The 21,217-nt window shown below is 57.2% G+C and overlaps 1 protein-coding gene across 2 annotated transcripts; it reads left to right on the forward strand.

Moving 5' to 3' along the window:
- The first annotated feature begins 202 nt into the window (after positions 1–202).
- Positions 203–15,082, forward strand: ACE (angiotensin I converting enzyme). 2 transcript variants are annotated; one of them, XM_009287891.1, is made up of 24 exons: positions 203–376; positions 1,779–1,866; positions 2,119–2,262; positions 2,502–2,693; positions 3,807–3,904; positions 4,437–4,609; positions 4,905–5,128; positions 6,564–6,708; positions 7,058–7,156; positions 7,390–7,512; positions 7,965–8,176; positions 8,705–8,841; positions 9,144–9,302; positions 9,712–9,799; positions 10,002–10,145; positions 10,377–10,568; positions 10,915–11,012; positions 11,306–11,478; positions 11,936–12,159; positions 12,399–12,543; positions 12,748–12,846; positions 13,267–13,389; positions 13,973–14,160; positions 14,442–15,082. In XM_009287891.1, the coding sequence occupies exons 1-24, from the start codon at positions 203–205 to the stop codon at positions 14,636–14,638; spliced, it is 3,639 nt and encodes a 1,212-aa protein (XP_009286166.1). In that variant the 3' UTR covers positions 14,639–15,082. The 2 variants fall into 2 exon arrangements, with proteins under 2 accessions (XP_009286166.1, XP_019329822.1); XM_019474277.1 differs by having other exon boundaries at positions 14,451–14,704.
- Positions 15,083–21,217: the final 6,135 nt, after the last annotated feature.

Here is a 21,217-nt window from a genome sequence, read left to right on the forward strand (position 1 = left end):
CTGCAGACGTTGCCGCGTCGGCTGGAAGCTGATGTCTTTATCTATGAATGTCATGGACTGGGGACAGCCCTGCCTGCCACCTCATGTCCCATGCCCTCTGGCTCCCACAAACCCTCGTGGCTCTGAACCCAGCCCCCAAACCATCGCCTGGGTGGGTGGCATGTCACAGGGCTGGTCCTGAGTCCCCATGTCCCCTCTCACCATGCAGGTCGAGGCGTCGCTGGAGGAGCAAAACTTCACGGAGCTGTGGGGGAAGAAAGCCAAGGAGCTCTATGGCAGCATCTGGAGCAACTTCAGTGACCCGCAGCTGAGGAAAATCATTGGCTCCATCCAGACCCTGGGACCTTCCAACCTGCCCCTGGAGAAGAGACAACAGGTAAGCAAGGTGCCGGCGAAGCCCTGGGCATTGCCGGGGTGCTGCGAAACCCCTTAAAGGGTTTTTTCCCAAGCCTCCAGACTCTGTTACTGGCCCGTTGCCCCTCCATTACATTTTGGAGGGTCTCCCTGGCCTATGCACAAGGGAAGACAGTGATGGAGGGGGAAGATGGGGTGCTATCTCCGAGGGATGTGGCGTGCCTGCTGGCCCCATTATCCAGCCTTAACCTCATCTCGGAGCTATCCCAGTGGGAACCAGAGATTTCCAGAGATTTCCTGCTTACACAGAGCGGCCTTGGGCGTCACGTGGAGACCAGCCAGGCTGTGCCCATGGCCAGGAGCCAGCTGGCTCGACCCCATCCCCGGTGCTCCTCGGGGATGCAGCCCACTGAAAAGGAGGGCTGCTGCAGCCAGCCGGTGCCTGAGCCCTCCCTGCAAGCCCAGAAATGCTGTGCCTTGGGACAGTTCCGCGCTAGGGACATCAGGACATCCTGAGCCTTCCCCATCACAGTCCTGAGCTTTCAGGGTCGTTTACCTAAATGCGATGTGATTTCAATTTCCGTGCATGAAAATATTGCCCAGGCTGAGGCTGGCAGCCGCTTGCCTCTGCACGAGCGCAAGGACGCTGGCACTGCCATCCCCTCCAGCCTGGCCCACGGCTCCCTGACAGCCCTCCCCACCAAAACCCCTCTTGGCTGGCAAGCCCAGTGATCCAATCCTTTCTGGAGAAGCATCGGCCCCGGTTCCTTCCAGGAAACCCATCCCTGCCCTCTCCCAGATAACAGACAGCATCACGTCTCCTCCCTGCACATCGGCCACCTTTTGCCTGTCCCCAGGCCGCTCCATCCCCCAGCCGCCACGGTCCCCCATCTGCCCGGCCAGAGCAGAGGGGTGGGAGCGCAGAGAAGGACGGAGCGGAGGAATTTCCTTCCCTGGGAATGGGCTCCCTGGGCAGGTTCCAGGAAATCTCCTGTTGCTATTGTTTGCTGTTGTTGAAGTTCACAGAAATAAATCTCCCTCCTCCTCCTGCTTTTCTTTTTTTTTTTTTTCCCCCGCTTAGATAAACAGGCCGTGCCACAGCCCCGCTGACAAAGAGCTTTATAAATAGCCCCGCTCCGGGACACCGCAAGCGCTCGCGCCACGTTTGAGGGTGGTTCAGTGAGTGGCTGTGCATGGGTTGTTTGTCCCACAGAGCCTCCCTGCTCCCACCATGCAAAGGGTGTAAAACTCTGGGTGATAACATGCTTATCTCACCAAAAACACGCTGTGTAAACACACCAATCCTCCTCCACATCCCTCTGGACACACACACACACACGATCCAGAGCCAGGAAGTCTGTAGGTCCCTCCTGAAGGACCATTCACATCCCCTTCCAGCCCCAACATCTTTTCCTTCCCCGCAGTACAACACCATCCTGAGCAACATGGACAAAATCTACTCCACGGCCAAGGTGTGCCTGGCCAACGGTACCTGCTGGGAGCTGGAGCCAGGTATGGTCCTTGTCCCTCTGCCTCTGTGGGGTGCTGAGCACTCCATGGCCATGAGTTTATCCTGGTCCCCACATCCCCAGTGGGTTGGGGTTGGCAGGTCCCACCCATGTTCTTCAGGGTTGTCCTGGGGCGAGGATGGGTATTATTTGGGTCTGGTGCAATTGTGGTGGCACCTCTGCAGAGCTACTGTGGGATGTGACACCCCCCCTCTCCTGCCCCTCTCTCATGTCCTACTTGTCCCCTCTGTCCCAGACATCTCGGACATCATGGCCACCTCTCGCAGCTACAAGAAGCTGCTCTATGCCTGGGAGGGGTGGCACAATGCTGCAGGCAACCCACTGCGCGCCAAGTATGAGGAGTTCGTGAAGCTGAGCAACGAAGCCTATCAGATGGATGGTACAAGCAGGATGGGGGATGCAGGGGGTGGTCAGGGATCGGGGTGGGAACTGGGGCCAGGGCCCCGCTGCTCTCCCCATCCCACATGCAGCCAGGCATCCAACTTCCATTTCCCTGGTGCCAACACTTTGGGGAAGGGGCAAAAATCCTACTGCTGTTCCCTGGTCCCAGCTCTTGGGGCTGGGTGGGGGGGCAGCCTCGGGGGCTGGAGCCAAAGGTCATCACTGCCTCTCTGGCAGGATTCAAGGACACAGGCAGCTACTGGCGCTCCTGGTATGACTCAGCCTCCTTTGAGGATGACCTGGAGCATCTCTACAACCAGCTGGAGCCGCTCTACCTCAACCTGCACGCCTTCGTCCGGAGGAAGCTGTACAACCGCTATGGCCCCAAATACATCAACCTGAAGGGTCCCATCCCTGCTCACCTCCTGGGTAAGAGGAGGGACCCCCTCCAGCCTGTGCCCAGGGGTGCTGGTGGGGCCAGAGGGGCACACGCAGGGCCATAGTGGGACAGGGAGGTCCCAGTTATCACTGTGTTTCTCTTCCTCCCAACCTCCCACCAGCTCTGCTCCAGCTGTTTTCTCTTCTCAGGCAACATGTGGGCTCAGCAGTGGAACAACATCTATGACCTGATGGTCCCCTACCCTGAAACCGCTATGCCCCAAATACATCAACCTGAAGGGTCCCATCCCTGCTCACCTCCTGGGTAAGGGAGGGACCCCCTCCAGCCTGTGCCCAGGGGTGCTGGTGGGGCCAGAGGGGCACACGCAGGGCCATAGTGGGACAGGGAGGTCCCAGTTATCACTGTGTTTCTCTTCCTCCCAACCTCCCACCAGCTCTGCTCCAGCTGTTTTCTCTTCTCCGGGGGAGGGGTGGCACAATGCTGCAGGCAACCCACTGCGCGCCAAGTATGAGGAGTTCGTGAAGCTGAGCAACGAAGCCTATCAGATGGATGGTACAAGCAGGATGGGGGATGCAGGGGGTGGTCAGGGATCGGGGTGGGAACTGGGGCCAGGGCCCCGCTGCTCTCCCCATCCCACATGCAGCCAGGCATCCAACTTCCATTTCCCTGGTGCCAACACTTTGGGGAAGGGGCAAAAATCCTACTGCTGTTCCCTGGTCCCAGCTCTTGGGGCTGGGTGGGGGGGCAGCCTCGGGGGCTGGAGCCAAAGGTCATCCCTGCCTCTCTGGCAGGATTCAAGGACACAGGCAGCTACTGGCGCTCCTGGTATGACTCAGCCTCCTTTGAGGATGACCTGGAGCATCTCTACAACCAGCTGGAGCCGCTCTACCTCAACCTGCACGCCTTCGTCCGGAGGAAGCTGTACAACCGCTATGGCCCCAAATACATCAACCTGAAGGGTCCCATCCCTGCTCACCTCCTGGGTAAGAGGAGGGACCCCCTCCAGCCTGTGCCCAGGGGTGCTGGTGGGGCCAGAGGGGCACACGCAGGGCCATAGTGGGACAGGGAGGTCCCAGTTATCACTGTGTTTCTCTTCCTCCCAACCTCCCACCAGCTCTGCTCCAGCTGTTTTCTCTTCTCAGGCAACATGTGGGCTCAGCAGTGGAACAACATCTATGACCTGATGGTCCCCTACCCTGAGAAGCCCAACCTCGATGTCACAAGCACCATGGTGCAGCAGGTGATGGGCTGAGGGACTCACTGGTGGCACCAGAGGGACAAAAACGGGGGGTGTTGGCCAAGGCTTGACCATAACATTGACCCCATGGGAGTGGTTTCTCATACCTGCATAGGGGACAGCAGAAAAGCCATGTCTGGGAAGGGAAGGGACAAAGAAATGACCCCACTCCCTCTCTGGCAATGACCAAAGAGGCAGCGGATGGGCAAAGAAGAAAGACAGTGCTGTGGGACTGGCGCCAGTCCCCGGGTTGGGGGCTGCGTCCACACCATCACACAGTTCCGAGTGCTCCTGGGGCATCAGCCCTGCTCCCTTCTCCTGTCCACGCTGGGCACCAGCACCATTGCTCAGTGCTTCTTAGGGATGCTCACACCAATTCTGGGGCCAGGGCTCCCCATCAGGGTGAGAGGGGCAGGATCCCAGTCCCTTAGAGGGACCCACCTCATCCCCATGGTACTGGGAGAGCATCAGAGGCAATGCCCAGGGCATGTGCTTACGGTTCCTCAGCCGTAACCCCCTGCCTGCTGCCCACCAGGGCTGGAACGCCACCCACATGTTCCGGGTCTCGGAGGAGTTCTTCACCTCCCTGGCGCTGCTGGAGATGCCCCCTGAATTTTGGGAGAAGTCCATGCTGGAGAAGCCAACGGACAGGCGGGAGGTGGTGTGTCACGCCTCAGCCTGGGACTTCTACAACCGCAAGGACTTCAGGTGTGTGGGGGCATGCAGGGGCCCAGGGCTACAGGGTAAGACCCTCCTCCATCCCCCTTGGTGGTCACCATTTTGGGTACCTGCAGCCTAGCCATGCAGCCCAATCTGTCACCTTCTGGGGTAAGGTCTTGGGACACCATGCTGCCCTGCTTTCCCCTCCACTGGGTCTTTCCCCTACCCCATGGGATGCTTGCCACCCTCTCAGGGACTGTGGAGGGTCCTTCCCATCGAGGGGGTGCACAGGCAGCCGGGGTCCCTCACTCAGCTCAGGCAATGCTCTGTTTTCACCCGGCAGGATCAAGCAGTGCACGACGGTGACCATGGAGCAGCTGTTCACAGTGCACCATGAGATGGGCCACGTCCAGTACTACCTGCAATACAAGGACCAGCCCGTCTCCTTCCGCAGCGGGGCCAACCCTGGCTTCCATGAGGCCATCGGCGATGTCATGTCCCTGTCTGTCTCCACCCCCAGCCACCTCAAGAAAATCGGTCTCCTCAGCAGTGCCACTGAGGATGCAGGTATGGCAGCCACCCTGGGGAGCTGGGTGGCCTGGAGGGCTCAGGCACTGCCTGTGGCACCAGGAAGGGTTTGGGACATGCCACGGTGGGCTGCAGTCTGGCAATGCAACCCAGAGCAGGCAAGACCCCATGGCTGATGTATGCTTTTCACCACGCTTGGTTCCACAACCCCTTCTTGTCTCCATGGGTCCATGCACAACCCTTTCTTGTCTCCATGGGTCCATGCGGGAACCTTCATGGCTCCATCCTCTTCACCCCTGAGGGCAGGAAGGATGCTCTCCAGAGCTTGTCTGTGCCCTTCCCTTCTCCATCAGAGCCCCAAACCTGAAAGCAGCATCTTTGTGCTCGATCAGCTTTGACCTTTCCACTGTTCCCCCTTTCCTTGCCAAGAAACATCCACCCCAGGAGCCCCCGGTGTAGCTCTGTGCAGGTGGCACTGAGCACTTACGTGCACAGTCACGAGGACAGTCAGCAGGTGACGTTTCTGCCTGCCAGCTGGCGCAGCGGAGGAGGACTTGTCACCACAGGGCACTGCCCGGCTTGGCAAGAGTCTCTCCCCCCCGCCCAACGTCTCTCAGCTGACATGTCAAAGCAGACAGCGGCAGAGGAAACCAAGCATTCGCAGATTCCTGCCGCAGGCGGCTGCTTCGCGGAGGAGGGACAGTCCTGGGATCCTCCTGCCTTGTCATTAAATATGTTTCATGACAGGGAAGCCATCACAGCAGCCAAGAACATTGGGCTGATGCTGCATAAACACCACGGAGCAGATGGTCCCTGCCTCAAGGCATCACTGACCGACTCACCAGCCCTTGGCAGCCATGCCGCCATAGCGATGGCAGCCAATAGCCCCTCAGGGCAGTGCTGCCAAGGGGCAGCACTCTGACCCCACGGCTTCAGCTGGGTCTCCAGCAGGTCTTTGTACAAGCTTCCTTCCCCGGGTTTCCTCAAGGCAATGGGGAAAGCAGATGTCACCATTCACTGTGCTCCCCATGATATGGTGGTGACTGTCCCAGAGCTGGCTTGGGTTCTGGGTCTAAACCATGAGAGCCTTTGCAGTGGTGTGACAGCCCTGCAGATCAACCCCCCCTTCACCCTGAGGCCCCAGGGTGAATGTGTGAAGAGGGAACCATTAGAGTTACACTCACCAAAGACCTTCTCACTCTGAGAGCCAGGCTGAAGGCAAGGGGACACCGCGCTTGTCACTCCCGTTGTCCCCACTGAGTAAAAAGGCACATGTTACCCCAAGTAGGAGCTGTACCTAGAGAAACCTCCTGTGTCCTACACAGCTTTCTCTAGGGAGCAAAGTTATATATTGAAATGCTGTCCCCAGTTCTCATCCAGACCTGCTCACCTTCTTGCCCACAAAAAGCCTAGTGGCCACAATGTTGTCCAGCCAGACTCCTTCCCAACCTGGTTCAGGCTCTGTTTCATGCAGAGAGCAACATCAACTATCTGCTGAAGATGGCCTTGGAGAAGATCGCCTTCCTGCCCTTCGGATACCTGATCGACCAGTGGCGCTGGAATGTGTTCAATGGCCGCACGCCCCCGAACCGTTACAACTATGACTGGTGGTATCTGAGGTAGAGGACAGTCACCAGGGGTGGATCGGGGTGTGGAAGCTGGGTGTGTGCAAGGAGGGAAGAAAGCAAAGAAGAAAGGAAGGAAAAAAGGAAAAAGTAGCCATGGAGATGGCTGGAGAACGATGGATAGCTGGGTGGGTGGGATGGATGGGTAGATGAGTGGGTGGGTAGATGGATGGATGGATGGATGGATGGATGGATGGATGGATGGATGGATGAATGGATGGATGGAAATACATGGAAGCACGTTCTAATTATGTAGATTTCTTAAGCCTTCCCTTCCCATTCCTGCCTTGGTTCATCTGCCTCCCTCTTTCCAGCTAATGCTCTTGTTCCCTGTTGTCTGCAGAACCAAATACCAGGGTATCTGTGCTCCGGTTTCAAGGAATGAAAGCAACTTCGACCCTGGAGCAAAATACCACATCCCTGGGAACACCCCTTACATCAGGTAAAGGAGGTGCTGATGAGGGGACGGAGGCTTGGGGAGCAGGGGGAGTGGTGGCTCAGCTCTGTGGGCAGGGACTGGGATGCATTGCTCCTGCTGAAGACGCAGCGACTGTCCAATGCTTGGGAGCACAAATAGTGGGGAGCTAACGTGTGGCTGGGTGCCTTCCCCCACACCCTAGGACTTGTCTGCTTCCCTTTGTCCCCAGTGCTCACCTTCATGGGCTTCCTTGGCAGGTACTTTGTGAGCTTCATCCTCCAGTTCCAGTTTCACAAGGCGCTGTGCCAGGCAGCCAACCACAGCGGTCCCCTGCACACCTGTGACATCTACATGTCCAAAGAAGCCGGAGCCAAACTCAGGTGGGGACAGAGGAGGGTCGGGACAATCGCCATGGGCACATGTGTGCGTGGAAGCTGATGGTGTGCAAAGGAAGGAAAGAAGAAAGGAAGGAAGGAAAAGTGGCTGGAGAAATAGCTTTGCAGATGGATGGATGGATGGATGGAAATACATGGAAGCACTGGGGTGGGGTGAGTGGTCCTCACCAGAGTACTGCTATTGTCCCTATCACGAGCTCCCACCCAGACAAGACAAGAGGTCACTAAAGCACATTTGGTTCCTATTGACTCCCTGGGTGTTAACAAATGCATGAGTATGTGATGGGCAGTCCTCATTCCCATATGCAGGACAGATGGGAGCTTCAGAAGCAGTTCCCAGGTTCATGTCCCACTCAGGAATAGCATCTTCAACCTTGCGATGCTGAGATACCATCCCCTGGCCTCATGCTGGCTCTTGCTGTCCCGCTTCTCTGCAGGGAAGTGTTGAAAGCTGGGTCTTCCAAGTCGTGGCAGGAAATCCTGTTCAACCTCACTGGCACGGATAAGATGGACGCTGGGGCCCTCCTGGAGTACTTCAGCCCTGTCACCAAGTGGCTTCAGGAGCAGAACAACAAGACCAATGAGGTGCTGGGCTGGCCTGAGTTTGACTGGCATCCCCCTATCCCTGAAGGCTACCCTGAAGGCATTGGTAAGACTGCAGCTCCATCCTGGCTCTGAGGAGGGGCAGGAAGAGGTCTCCCAAGGGACATCACTAACCCCCAGTGCTGAGGGAGGTCTTTGCTGTGGGTGGGGGAGGTCTACATGCCAGAAAAGAGAAATAACCATATCCACATGGAGTCTTGCTTCCCAAGAAGCAGGTGCCATTAGCCAACCTCTTGACATATCATTGTCTGAAGCTGTGGCCCTGCCGCTGTAGTAATCCCATCAGGCATGGTGTGACAGGTCACCTTTTTTCAGCTGCATCCTTTCTGCCCAAGTGGGAGGGTCTAGGGCATGCAGCGTGTCCTGTCATCCCATCCCCTGTCCAGTGGAACACCCCCAGCAGGACCCCTTTCTCCCCATTTCTTGGCTCAACCTGCTCCCAAGTTGTGGCGTCATTCAATGGATTTGCAGTTCTGGGAAAAGCTCAACCATGGCTTCTCCATGGGGTGGTGCTCTTGCAAAGAGAAGGACTCTCCTGACTCCCCTTCTCTTCCCCATTTATCTCCTCCTCTAGACAAAATAGCAGACGAAGCACAAGCTAAAGAGTTCTTGTCCGAGTACAACAGCACAGCTGAGGCAGTGTGGAACGCCTACACCGAGGCATCCTGGGCCTACAACACCAACATCACAGACCACAACAAGGAGATCATGGTATGGGAATGACCTTGGGGCTGTGTGGGGAGAGCCAACAGCCAAGGCAGGCAGCTGGTGCCCAAGGCATGTTTCAGATGAGTTCTGAAAACCAGGGCAGCCTCTGCCCCTAGCCAAGGGGTAATGTTCTCACCCAGGAGGTGCCTTTTCCATGAAAACCCTTGTCATGCCACGAGGTAGCCACAAGGGCAGCCATGGGGAGGTTGTCAGTCATGGCATGCCAGATGGTGTTTCTAGTGATGGCCTGTGTCTCAGGGATCTCCTTGAAGTAACTCCTCTTCTGTCCCCTCCTGCCCTTGCAGCTGGAGAAGAACTTGGCCATGTCCAAGCACACCCTTGACTATGGCATGAGGGCCAGGCAGTTCGACCCCTCTGACTTCCAGGACCAAAGTGTCACGCGCATCCTCAGGAAGCTGAGTGTCATTGAGAGGGCAGCCCTGCCCGAGAATGAGCTGAAGGAGGTGAGCTGCAAGGGGACAGAGCAGGATGGGGTGTCCCTTGCCACTACCTTGTGTGGAGACATAGGCTTCTCCCAACTTTTAGGAAATACCACTGGGCAGCCACCCCTTCCCCTGAACAAGGTGACAGTTCGATACCTTCTACACAAAGCCGTGATCCTTGTCTCCAGGATTTCTCACCCAAAGGTTGCCTATCCCAGGCTGCAGTGGGGCCTGGCTGCTTAGGTGGCAATGGCACATTGCTTGCTGGCCCTAGTCCCTCTGTACTGACTCCACTTCGCCTCCATTTGGGGTCACACTTGGCCTTGGAAGGGACCAGAGGAAAACACCTGGGGACATCTCAATGGGCTGTGACATTCTCCAAGAGCAGAAGCAAGGATAATCAGCTCATATGATCTGATTTTCTTTGCAGTACAACACCCTCCTCTCAGATATGGAGACCACGTACAGTGTAGCCAAGGTCTGCAGAGAGAACAAAATCTGTCACCCCCTGGATCCTGGTAAGATCTGGCAGGGAGTCCAGTGAGTCACCTGCAACAGGCCCAGAAAGGAGGGATTTTTAATAGGGACATGGAGAAAGGTCATGAAGGGGCCTTCCCACCTTCTCTGTGATGGACCCTGAGCAGTACGTTGGGTCTAGCACAATTGCATCAGTCCAGCCCATCCAACAGCATCACTTTGGCTTCGTTGTTCTCTCTTCAGACCTCACAGACATCATGGCCACCTCACGGGATTATGACGAGCTCCTCTTTGCCTGGAAGGGCTGGCGGGATGCTTCTGGGAAGAAGATCAAGAACAACTACAAGCGATATGTGGAACTGAGCAACAAGGCAGCTGTGCTCAATGGTCAGTGTCCCACTCCCTTACAAACCCACCATGGTCTTAGCACCCTGTAAGCAGAGGATGGGGCTGATCGTCCAACTCAGGGCCAAAATCTTGAGGGTGTGGAGGTCCCACCAACTCCCATGAGATCCACTGTCTCATAGATACGGAGGGACCTGGGGTGTCTGAGCAGCAAGACAGACTCTTGCCCAAGAAGGACAGTGTCTAGCAGCTTCTACTCTTTCCCTACCACAGGCTACACAGACAATGGGGCCTTCTGGAGATCCCTGTATGAGACACCCACCTTCGAGGAAGATCTGGAGAAGTTGTACCTGCAGCTGCAGCCCTTGTACCTCAACCTGCATGCCTACGTACGCCGAGCCCTATACAAAAAGTATGGTGCAGAGCACATAAACCTGAAGGGTCCCATCCCTGCTCACCTGCTAGGTAAGGGCTTTGCTAGGCCCTCGAGCAGAACTGTGTCTCCCACCAGGCATAGTTTGCTCCAAGTCGTGCCAAGAGTTGAGGCTGGTCTCTGTTCAGCTCTGGCTGAAGGACCAAGGCCCCATGAGATGGGTCTGCAGAAGCCAGTCTGCTTCAGGGAAAGGCAACACACTCAGCATGACTTGACCTCTCCTGCATGGACAGGCTCCTGCTTGCACCACCCTTGTGCAGGCAGGGCAGGGACCAGGCAGGGTGATCCACTCTGTGCAGGAGTCGGGAGTAACTGGTTGCCTTTGCTCTTCTCTCCCTGTATCCCTCCTGCCATGCATTGTCCACCTGTGCTTCCCAGGCAACATGTGGGCCCAGTCATGGTCCAACATTTTCGACCTGGTGATACCTTTCCCGGATGCCACCAAGGTGGATGCCACCCCGGCCATGAAAAAACAGGTCAGTGCTTTTTCAGGCTGCTGTGGGGAAGCCCCTTGGGACCCAGCACCCTTTGGCCGTTGCCACCACCCATGTTGCCAAATGCTCTGGTGCTGCCAAAAACCTCCATGGCTCATCCGTATTCTCTCCCCACCTGGATATGCCAAGGGCTGGATCCAGCTCTAGCTGCCCCCGAAAGACCTCCCCTGCCCAAAGGAACAAGGCTGTCCCTGGCCTCTCATCTTTCCCAGCCCCCGGCACACCTAGCATCCCCCATTGCCCCTCACCAGGTCTTCTGTCTGCTTTCTCCCCAGGGCTGGACACCCAAGAAGATGTTTGAAGAGTCGGACCGTTTCTTTACCTCTCTGGGCCTCATCCCAATGCCGCAGGAGTTCTGGGACAAGTCCATGATCGAGAAGCCGGCAGACAGGCGGGAGGTGGTGTGTCACGCCTCAGCCTGGGACTTCTACAACCGCAAGGACTTCAGGTGCCTGTGGTGGCCTCAGCTGATGTGGTGCTGGGGCTGATAACAATGTCTTGGTAGAATAAGGGCACGTGACCTGATGCCACCGCAGTGTCTGTTGTCCTATGGCTGTGGCAGCCCCATTCTGGCATTGCCACTGGTACCCAAGATGCAGGCATTGCTGGCAGGAGCCCCCATGGTGGATGGAGGGCAATCAATGCCTTCCCTGCCCCGCCATGGAGAATGGGAAAGCTGATGAACAAGGACAGGGAATGGGCAGGGGCAGCAGGACACGCAGGAGAAAAGAGAGAGACCAACCCAATGGAGTAGGACCAGCCCAGCCTGGCATCAGATGTGGGGTGGGGGCACGGGGAAAGGGAGACCAAAGGGAAAAATAGCTCAAGGGGGTGTGATCGTTCCTGGAGATTTTCACCCCAGCACTGCCCTCCCTTCTCCCCCCATCCCACATGTCCTGGTCCAGGATCAAGCAGTGCACCACGGTGAACATGGACGACCTAATCACGGTGCACCACGAGATGGGCCATGTCCAGTACTTCCTGCAGTACATGGACCAGCCCATCTCATTCCGCGATGGGGCCAATCCTGGCTTCCATGAGGCCATCGGGGACGTCATGGCCTTGTCCGTCTCCACCCCCAAACACCTGCACAGGATCAATCTGCTGGACCAAGTCACAGACAACAAAGGTAAGCTGGCAGGGGAGCACCACACAGCAAAGATGGGGGGGCTGCTGGGGACAGCTGGAAATGCAGAGGGTCAGGATGGGCTGGGAAGGGTGGAAGGGGTCAGGGACATGCACAGTGGCTTTGCATGCATGGAGGGGACAGGACCTGGTGGGGACACCCTGCTCTTGGGCAGAATGACCCATGCGGGGTGGAGAGGTGGGTACAGTACTGTCTTGCTCACACCTTCACACCCTGGGCAGAAAGTGACATTAACTACCTGATGAGCATCGCCCTGGACAAAATTGCCTTCCTGCCCTTCGGATACCTCATGGACCAGTGGCGCTGGAAGGTGTTTGATGGGCGGATCAAGGAGGATGAGTTCAACCAGCAGTGGTGGAATCTCAGGTGTGCTTGAATTCAGGCTCCTCTTTGGTGTAAGGGCCTTGGCCATCATCCCGCTGGGTGTTTTCTCCCTGTGGTCCAGTTGGCTGCAATGGGACACGATGGGATACATAACCACTCACCCTGTCCTCACATCCCCTGTGTCCCCTCCCAGCTTACCCCACCTTCTACTCCCCCTGCTGGGCTAACTCTCCTTCTCTGGCCCAGGATGAAGTACCAGGGCTTGTGCCCACCAGCACCAAGGTCTGAAGATGACTTTGACCCCGGGGCAAAGTTTCACATCCCTGCCAACGTCCCCTACATCAGGTGAGTAAGCAGGGATGGGGCAGGAGGGATGCCACTTGGACACAGAAGCAGGATCTCCAGTTCAGATGCCAGTAATGGCACCTTGTTTCATGGCTGGTGGGGTACTTAGTGGTACCATCCTGAGGGTGCTGGGAAGCTCTGAGGACCCTGACAGAGCTTCAGAGGAGAAGGTTGGATTTGGGGGAATTTCTCCCTCTCTGAGGAGGATGGGGTCATCCACCCAGGCAGCCATAAAACACATGTTAAAGGAGAAATGGCATCAGCAGATTGGACTGAGTTGATGCAGGTGTAGCTCCAAAGCTAGTGATGCTCCTCCAGAATGGGAGGGTGCAACCAGGGGATGAGGGGGACCACATCCTCCCTTGCACAGCCATTAGTAGGGTCCATTCCCACGTCCTCACCCCTCTCCACCCCCCCCAGGTACTTCGTCAGCTTTGTGATCCAGTTCCAGTTCCACCAGGCCCTCTGTGCGGAAGCCAGGCACACGGGTCCCCTGCACAAGTGTGACATCTACGAGTCCAAGGAAGCTGGGAGGATCTTGGGGTAGGTGTGTGGGCAGGGCAGAGACAAGATATTTATGTCCCCAAATACCTTAAACCAGCTCAGCAAGACAGGAGGCAACGCAGCCTCTGGTCATCCATCCCCTCTCTGCCCCAGCATGGGATGCTCTGGTCCCTGGCCCTGGGGTGCAGGCAGGGGGAACCCCGGGCAGGGGCACCTTGGGCTGGGTGCTAGGGCTGTGATTGCAAAAGCAGCCACTAGATGGTAGCTGGGACCCTGGCAGGTGGAAGGCTCCCTCCCTCCTCCTCCTCCTCCGCCGCCCCCAGTTACTTAGGGAAAACAACCCCCTTGCTTCAAGAAAAGCACCTGCAAAACTAACCTTTGCACCCAGAACTGCTCTGCATCAGGCTGGATTCACCGGAGGGCTTTAATCCATGTAAACCCCCCCTTTCCCCCAAGCAAAACCTCCTTCCCTGTTCTCTGGGCTGGCAGCTCTGCGGTGCTGGGGGCACAGACTGTACCCAGGGTTGCTGATACAAAGAGCCCCAAGCCCCGGGGAAAAGGAAAGGGCTGGTGGCCAAGAGGGCGATGGGGAACCCACTGGAGCTGATTTCTCCTGCCACAGGGAGGCCCTGAAGCTGGGTTTCAGCAAGCCATGGCCCGAAGCCATGGAGCTCATCACGGGGCAGCGCAACATGTCAGCTGATGCCCTGATGAGCTACTTTGAGCCACTCATGACATGGCTGGTGAAGGAGAACAACAAGAACGGGGAGGTCCTGGGCTGGCCCGAGTACAGCTGGACTCCTTACACAGGTATGCAGGGCTCAGCCAAGCACAGCAGGTCCATGATGGGGCAGAGCTCAGCCCTCACCAGGGCCAGGATGGGGCATGTGGGAGAGATGGAGCTGTCTTGATGCTCCTTGGCCACCCCAAAAACCACAGGGTGTTTGGGTGCTTGTCCTTGATTTCCCATGGAGCTGAGTCTAAAGGGGACACGGCCTCCAAGAGACCAGCAAAGGGAGAGCTGGTGACCCAACACACCCCAGTCCAGAGCCACCGGTACCAACCATGTCCCTTATTCCTCCATTTTCCAGCCACTCCAGCCCAACCCAGCTCCAGCCAAACCGATTTCCTGGGCATGTCTCTGGCCAACAATCAAGCCACAGCAGGCAGCTGGGTCCTGCTTGCCCTGGCACTCGTCTTCCTGATCACCACCATCTTCTTGGGCGTCAAGTTCTTCTCAGTCAGGAGAAAGGCCTTCAAATCCAGCTCAGAAATGGAACTGAAATAAGGCAGCCATCAGCGGGGGAGCATGGACAGGGTGCAAGCATGGGTATTTGGGCAGGCTGGCAGCGATGCGATGGGCACATTTGCCAACGAAGCCATGGGTTTCCACAGCCCAGGACTTCTCTCTCCAATCAGGTCAGACTTTTTTTTCCACTATGCAAGAGCCAAAGCAGAAAAGAGCTATTTATTTGTCAATGCCTGCATCAGGGGAAGAGAAATTCAGGCACCGGCGGGCACGGAGCTGCCACGGGCTGCCCCTGCACCCAGGGCTGGGAACCAGTCCAGCCTGGGCACCCACCAGCCATCTCCAACCTGTGGGCAAAGCTACAGGGACTTCAAGTGACAGAGAGCAGTTTGGGGAGGGATGGAGCACGTTCCCACTCCCCCACCCACTGCTGTTCACTTGCATGGATGAAAAATAAACCCATGTCTTGTCACCCCCAGAGCAGCAGCTTGGCTCCTTCTTGCAGGTGGGCTCAGATCTCAGTGGGACAGGGCTTTCGAGCAGGAGAGCTGCCACCCTAAGCCAGTGCAATTACAAACCCCTGGGGCCCAGCCTGGCCTTGGGGCAACACACCTGCAGCACCCAACCTCCCCCATCCCCATCGTGAAAGCTCAGCATCCCCTTGCAGCATGCCCATCCTCCCCTAAACCGTGGGTCCCATCGCAGCTGTCAGTTTGTGGGTTCACCATGGAGCATGTGCCTAAGGAAGGGGCTGGATCAGGGCCAGAAATCCCCAAAGTCCAGGCCTGCACTGTTCAAAGGGTTGGGGGGGTCACCAAGCCCAAGCTGGGACAGGGCTGGAGCTCGCGGCTGCTGTGGTTCCAGTATGGGAATGACATGCATTTACGTAAGGGGGGGGGGGTCCGAGGTCAGCGATCACCTCACATCCTCCAGCTCCTGATTATCTTGGGATCAGCTGTGCTTGAGGCTTTTTTTCCCCCCCATCTTTCTTCTGCTTCTGTAAATAAAACTTCGTATTTGTTCTGCAGTGATTAGGTGCAAAACTAATCCCAGGCTGGGGATTATTGCAGCCCGGAGCAGCAGGGGAAATGAGGGAATCTGGGATGATCCACCCTTCCCCCTCCCATCTGATGGCCTATGCCCTCGGTCATGTCTTACATGGGGAAACTGAGGCCCAGGAGAGGCTCATTGCGCCCAGGAGAGGAGCAGAAGGCAGGTGTCTGCCTGCCCACGCTTGGGTTTTTGTTTGTTTTCAATCCTCCTCCGAGCACAGCACGCCCATGGGGAGGTGAAACCCCGACCACTCGTCTTTCTGCCACGATCCCCAGAGCCAGGGAGCAGCCGCCCCGGACGCCTGCGCTCACCCCATGTTCTTCCCATGGCTGTATCCTGATGCGTCTGCTTTATATCCCAGCACACCGGGCACCCTCCTCTCCCCCCTTCCTGGCAGTGTGATGCTTGCAGAGCAGAGACCTGGCACGGTGAGAGCCGGGTTTGAAGCCAAGTGTATTTTCAGCCTGGGAAAGCAGGCTGGTGCAGGTGTGCTCCATCCAACTTAGCTCCTCACCAGTAATTTTGAGCCCCCTGGCTCCTTTCTACCCCATTAGTGGAGGAAAAGAGGTCTCCAAGATCATCAAGATCCTACAAGTTTCATGAAAATTGCTTTCTGGAGGGAAAAAAAAACAAAAACAAAAAAAGAGCCACACTGAACACTCTCATTCAGGGACTGCAACACAAGCTCAGCCCTAATTAGGCATCAGAGAATCCACATAAGAGCTGACTCTGTCCTGGAACGGACACTGCTACGAGGGTGAGTGATGGGTGCACTGAGCTGTGGCCTCCTGCTCAGAGATGGATAGACAACCCAAGCCCACAGTCCATCCAGAAGACAGGGCTGGACACCAGGCTACCTTCAACACAGGTCCAAGGTTCCACCCAGGAGATGGGGCTGGACACAAGGTTATGCCCAGCCCAGCTTAGGGGGAGACTGAAGGTCCCACCTTGAGCTTAAATGGAGCTGCTGGGCCGTGGGTAGGGGGGCCCAGGCGAAGCTTTTCGGGGCAATGAAGGCCCGCTGGTGGCCAGAGGGCTCTGCCAAGCCGGCAGCAATGTTTTACAAGGTGCCTTTAAAATGAGGATGATTTTCCTTCCCCGTTGCGATAACATCTGGAGAGATTTTGCTGCCTTCTGGCTCCTGCATCATGCTTTCTGCTGAAATTAGGAGGCTTAGTGAAATTACTCCCTAAGGAGAAAAAAAAAAAAAGGAAAAGAAAAAAGGAAAAGAGCAGAAAAAAGAGGAGATTCCCCCTCAATTCATGTAACTCCTCAAAGGGGAGCTCAGGAAGCAGTGGGTACCCCAGGCTTGTGGGGGGCTGCCCTGCACCCCCCTGCCTGTGCACAAGGCTCCCAGAGAGGAGATTTGCTTTAAAATGACACGAATTTAAAGCAAGAAACACCCTGGGTTCCCTTTGCCAGCTCGGAGACCCTTTGGGCACTGCAGAAACCCATTTTCCAGTTTTTTGTGTGTTCACTATCCACTGCAGGAAAGTGGCTGGGGGGGGGTCCCACACCCCACGGCCCCTTGACGCTGGTGGGGGCCCAGCCAAACCAGGTCTATTCTTAGCCAGCGGGTGGCCGGGCAGGAGCAGGCAGGGTGCACGGGGCCGCGTTCCTCACATTCCCCTTCCCAGGGGACAAGGAGCGCCTGGAAATATGCAGCCACAGCTTGGCAGCAGCCAGAGGCCATCAGCGGGGGCCACCCCGGGCCGGGGAGATGGGGGGAGGCAGCGTGGGGGTCCCAGGGGACAGCAGAACTGTTGCAGGGATGTGGTGAGCTGCGGTAGTGACCAAGGACTCCCCATCCCCGCCAGCTCCCTGCCCGTGGCTCCAGCCCCTGCGAGCCCTGGCTGGCACCATCCTTCCCTCCCTGCTGCTTGAGCAGGGCTGAGGGGGGTAAAGGTGAATTTGGGGGTGAGGGGCAAGTGGGGGACCCCAAAGTCTCCCCCCCCAAGCAAGCTCAGACTCTCCCCAACCCCATGGCTTAGCTACAGTTCCCTACCAAGGGGGACAGGGGCCAGGTCCAGCCCAAATGACACCCCACCCTCCCGATGCCACCTCCATCAAGCATCAGCCACCCTCGCCTGTGGATGCATTGCACCGGGCACCCAGCTGGGTCCCACCCTCACCGGGGGATGCACCCAGGGGTGCGAGCTGGGCTGACCCCTTCCCTAGCCCCGCAGAGCCCCACCCTGTACGGACAGCCCCACCCTGCTTCCTCGGGGTGCCTCAGCAGCAAGACCCCAAAACAGGCTTTGCCCGTGTCCCCATGCTGGTGGGGACCGTCCCCACCCCTCGGGGCTCCCCTCTGAGCTGACAGGGTCCCTGCTGAGGCCTCACAGGCAGCGGGGAGAGAATTGCCCCAGACTTTTGGAGAGAATTGCTGCAGCCCCGAACAACGGGGGAGAGTGTGGCCAAGCCCTTGGCACTCAGCTCCTCTCCCCCCGTGCCCAGGAGGTTTTCCAGCCAAACAGACCCACTGCAGCCGCTGCCAGCACCCCCTCCTGCGGCTGCATCCTGCCCTTCCCCGGCCTTCCCTGCAGCATTGCTGTGAGTAATTGCAGCCGCTTGCTCGCCCCATCCATCCTCCCGGCCCCAAGGACTGCGGGTGAGTCACGAGCCTGCCCTGTGCCTCAGTTTCCCCCGCTGTGCGGTGAGGACAGGCAGGATGCCAGTGTGGCTGCCATGAACCGAGCGTGTCACATCCCGGAACCAAGTCCCCACAGCTTTTCCTGCCACGTCTGAGTGGCAAGTGGCTCTTGTCGGGAAACAACGTCCTTGACGTGGTTTAATGTCACCGAGTCCTTCCCAGGTTTGCAGCCTCCCATCGGGCCTCCCCTGGGATGGCGTGGTGGAAAGCCCAGGCTGATGAGGGTTAATTTTGGCTGCACATTTAACCATTGTTTGTTTTGGGTGGGGTTTTTTTTACACTTAGCAAACAAACAGTGCCAGGGTGAAAGCCTGGAAAAATACGTCAGGATTTGGAGTGGTGGGGCGGAGGAGGGAGCCAGGACAAGGAGCATCCTTCCCCCTGCAAAATCCGTTTACAGCACCAATTCCTCCCTCCCCTGTCACATCCCTGGAGCATCTTCCAAAAGTGAAGGGCAAAGCAGGGGCATGAACCATGCCAGGCAGCCGGGACACCAGAGCCTGTCTGGGGACAGCCCTGGTGGCTGCAAGCAGCTTTGGGGACCGCGAGAGCCCCAGTCTCTCCCTTGCCGGCTGTGTTTGCAGTGCGGCTCTAATTACAGAAATGTGGAGAAACACCGTCTCTCGGTTGGCAAACATTTCTCCCGGCAAGCGCCAGCCAGCAGCTGCCGTGCTAGGATTCAAGTGGGCGCCCATCCCCTCCATCCCACACCTCCCACCCCAAATCCACACCCCCTTTCACAGCTGTACCCCCTCGCCCGACATGCCTGCACCTGCCTGGGGCAGCCCTTCGCCGGGTGGGTGATAATTCCCTGCACGGATTATAATTCCCTGCACTCCCAGGTGGCTCCTCACGCACTTGTGCTGCAGGAGCGGGGAGGGGGAGGACACCCTTGGGAAGCACCCAGGTCTCCTTTGCCCTGGAAATCGGGTGGTTTCCCACTGATTCCCCAGTGTGTGGGAAGGAAGGAAAGAAGGGGAAAGGAGCAAAACCTCAAAAACACTCAAGGAGGAGGAGGAGGAGAGGAAAGAACTGAGTGAGGGAGGAGGAGGAGGAGGAGGAAGAGGAGGAGGAGGAGGAGGAGAGCAGGGCAGGGAGAGAGAGGATTACTGCTTGGTTGAATTAGAGGGAGCCCTTCAGCTGCCTTGAACAGCAGGAGAATTTGCGCAGAGACCCCAATTCTTCCTATTTGGGATAAAATGTAAGCACAGGATTAACTGCAAGCATATGCTTAGGACCCAGGGAATTGAAAGAAGTCTGGGCATAAAGTGCTCCAAGGAGGGCAGGGCAGCAGGGCATGGACCAATAGCCTTATGGATGACCTGGCTCTGCAGGGATGCACTGGGGGGACTGGGAGAGCCGTGGGGGGATCGGAGGAGCCATGGGGGCACTGGGAGGCTCCTGGAGCTTAGTCAATAATAACCTGAAAGGGAATGACATGTGTCAAGTCCATCTGCAAGGGCTGTATGGGGAAGAGGCTCTTCCCTCAGCTACGTGATGGGATGAGACTCCTTGGCCAGAGAAAGGGGGATCAAAGTGGCCCCACTGCCATGCCCAGGGCAGGACAAGCTTTCCTGGGGTCACTCCGCAGACCCAGCCCTGGCAGAGGGGCTGGGGAGGCCGGGGCTGTGCCCTGCCCCATGCCCAAAGCCCCGCTGGTGCCCCTGCACTCAACTCTGCGGGCCAGCTCCCCACCAGGGAGGGCTGCGAGCCGGCACGTGCCCTTATCATCAGACGCATCCGTGTCCACGTGATGTGTCCATGAACATCCCAGACTGATTTATGGGATGAGAGGAGGGCAGGAGGCCAACCTTAAATCCTGACTGCCTGGTGATTAATAATCATAATTATGATCATATTGGCTGTAGTAATAATAGTTTGCTTTCCCTTGCAGAACTGGTCATCCAAGAATCTGAGAGCGGTTTCACAAGGCCGAGTGACCAGCGTCCCTATCTTCTAGCGAGGAAATTGCGGCACAGAGCTGTCTCCCTCGAGTCACCCAGTATATCAACAAGAAAACAGAGAAGGCAGGAGCCTGGACTCCGTGTCCCTCTCCCTCCCCCACGCTATTAAGCTGCATCTGTGTAATATAGAGGAAAACATCCTCCACGACTCGCAGTAAATCACGGCAGAGGCAGTGTGCAGAGTGGATGGGGAGAGATAATGGGTTTTTCACCCTCTTCAACAATAGAACAAGTTTTTCTCCGCTGGGGAAGGCTGACTTCTATGAGAGATGGAGATAAAAGCAGCACCAGGGCTCTGAAATGGGCCTGAAAGGGCACCTGCCTTTGCACACCCACTTACATTGCTGGCCCAGGGACAGGGGGCAACTCCGGCAGGCAACGCTGTGGGTCAAGCGCCCCACGGGTATGGCCTGGTCCCCATGTGCATTGCTGTGGTGCACTGGAATATTAATTGAAAATCCCAGCAAAACGCTCCTGCTGATGATAATGGACCATAATCCTCTTAGACCAATTTCATGCCTGAAAAATCGTGCATAACAAAATAATAATAGAAAGCCCCTCAGTGGACACTGTCCTTAGCAGTGGGCCCAGGAGAAGAGGGCTGGCCAAAGGGGATTTCTCAGGAAGGAAAGGGAGCTGGTCCCCTTGGCCTTCACCCCTGAGGGACGCGGGGAGGTGGGCAGGAGAAGAGCTGAACTTGGGGCTAGGTCTGAACATCTGCTCTAGCGGAGCAGCATCGACGTGGGCCCTCTATGTCCCACAGAGACCTGGGTACCCACCAGGACCCCTGTGCCCTACAGAGCCCATGGGACCTTCTGTGGCCCTGGAACCCCAGGACCCCCTGGACCCCCCAGAGCTCCCAGGACGCCCTGGACCCTCCATGTCCCCCAGGGACCCTCCGTGCCGGCAGAGCCCTGTGCCAGGCCGGGGCCCCCCATGCCAAGCCCC

Source organism: Aptenodytes forsteri, unplaced genomic scaffold (genome assembly GCF_000699145.1).
Source record: "Aptenodytes forsteri isolate BGI_AS27 unplaced genomic scaffold, ASM69914v1 Scaffold249, whole genome shotgun sequence".
Lineage (NCBI taxonomy): Eukaryota > Metazoa > Chordata > Aves > Sphenisciformes > Spheniscidae > Aptenodytes > Aptenodytes forsteri.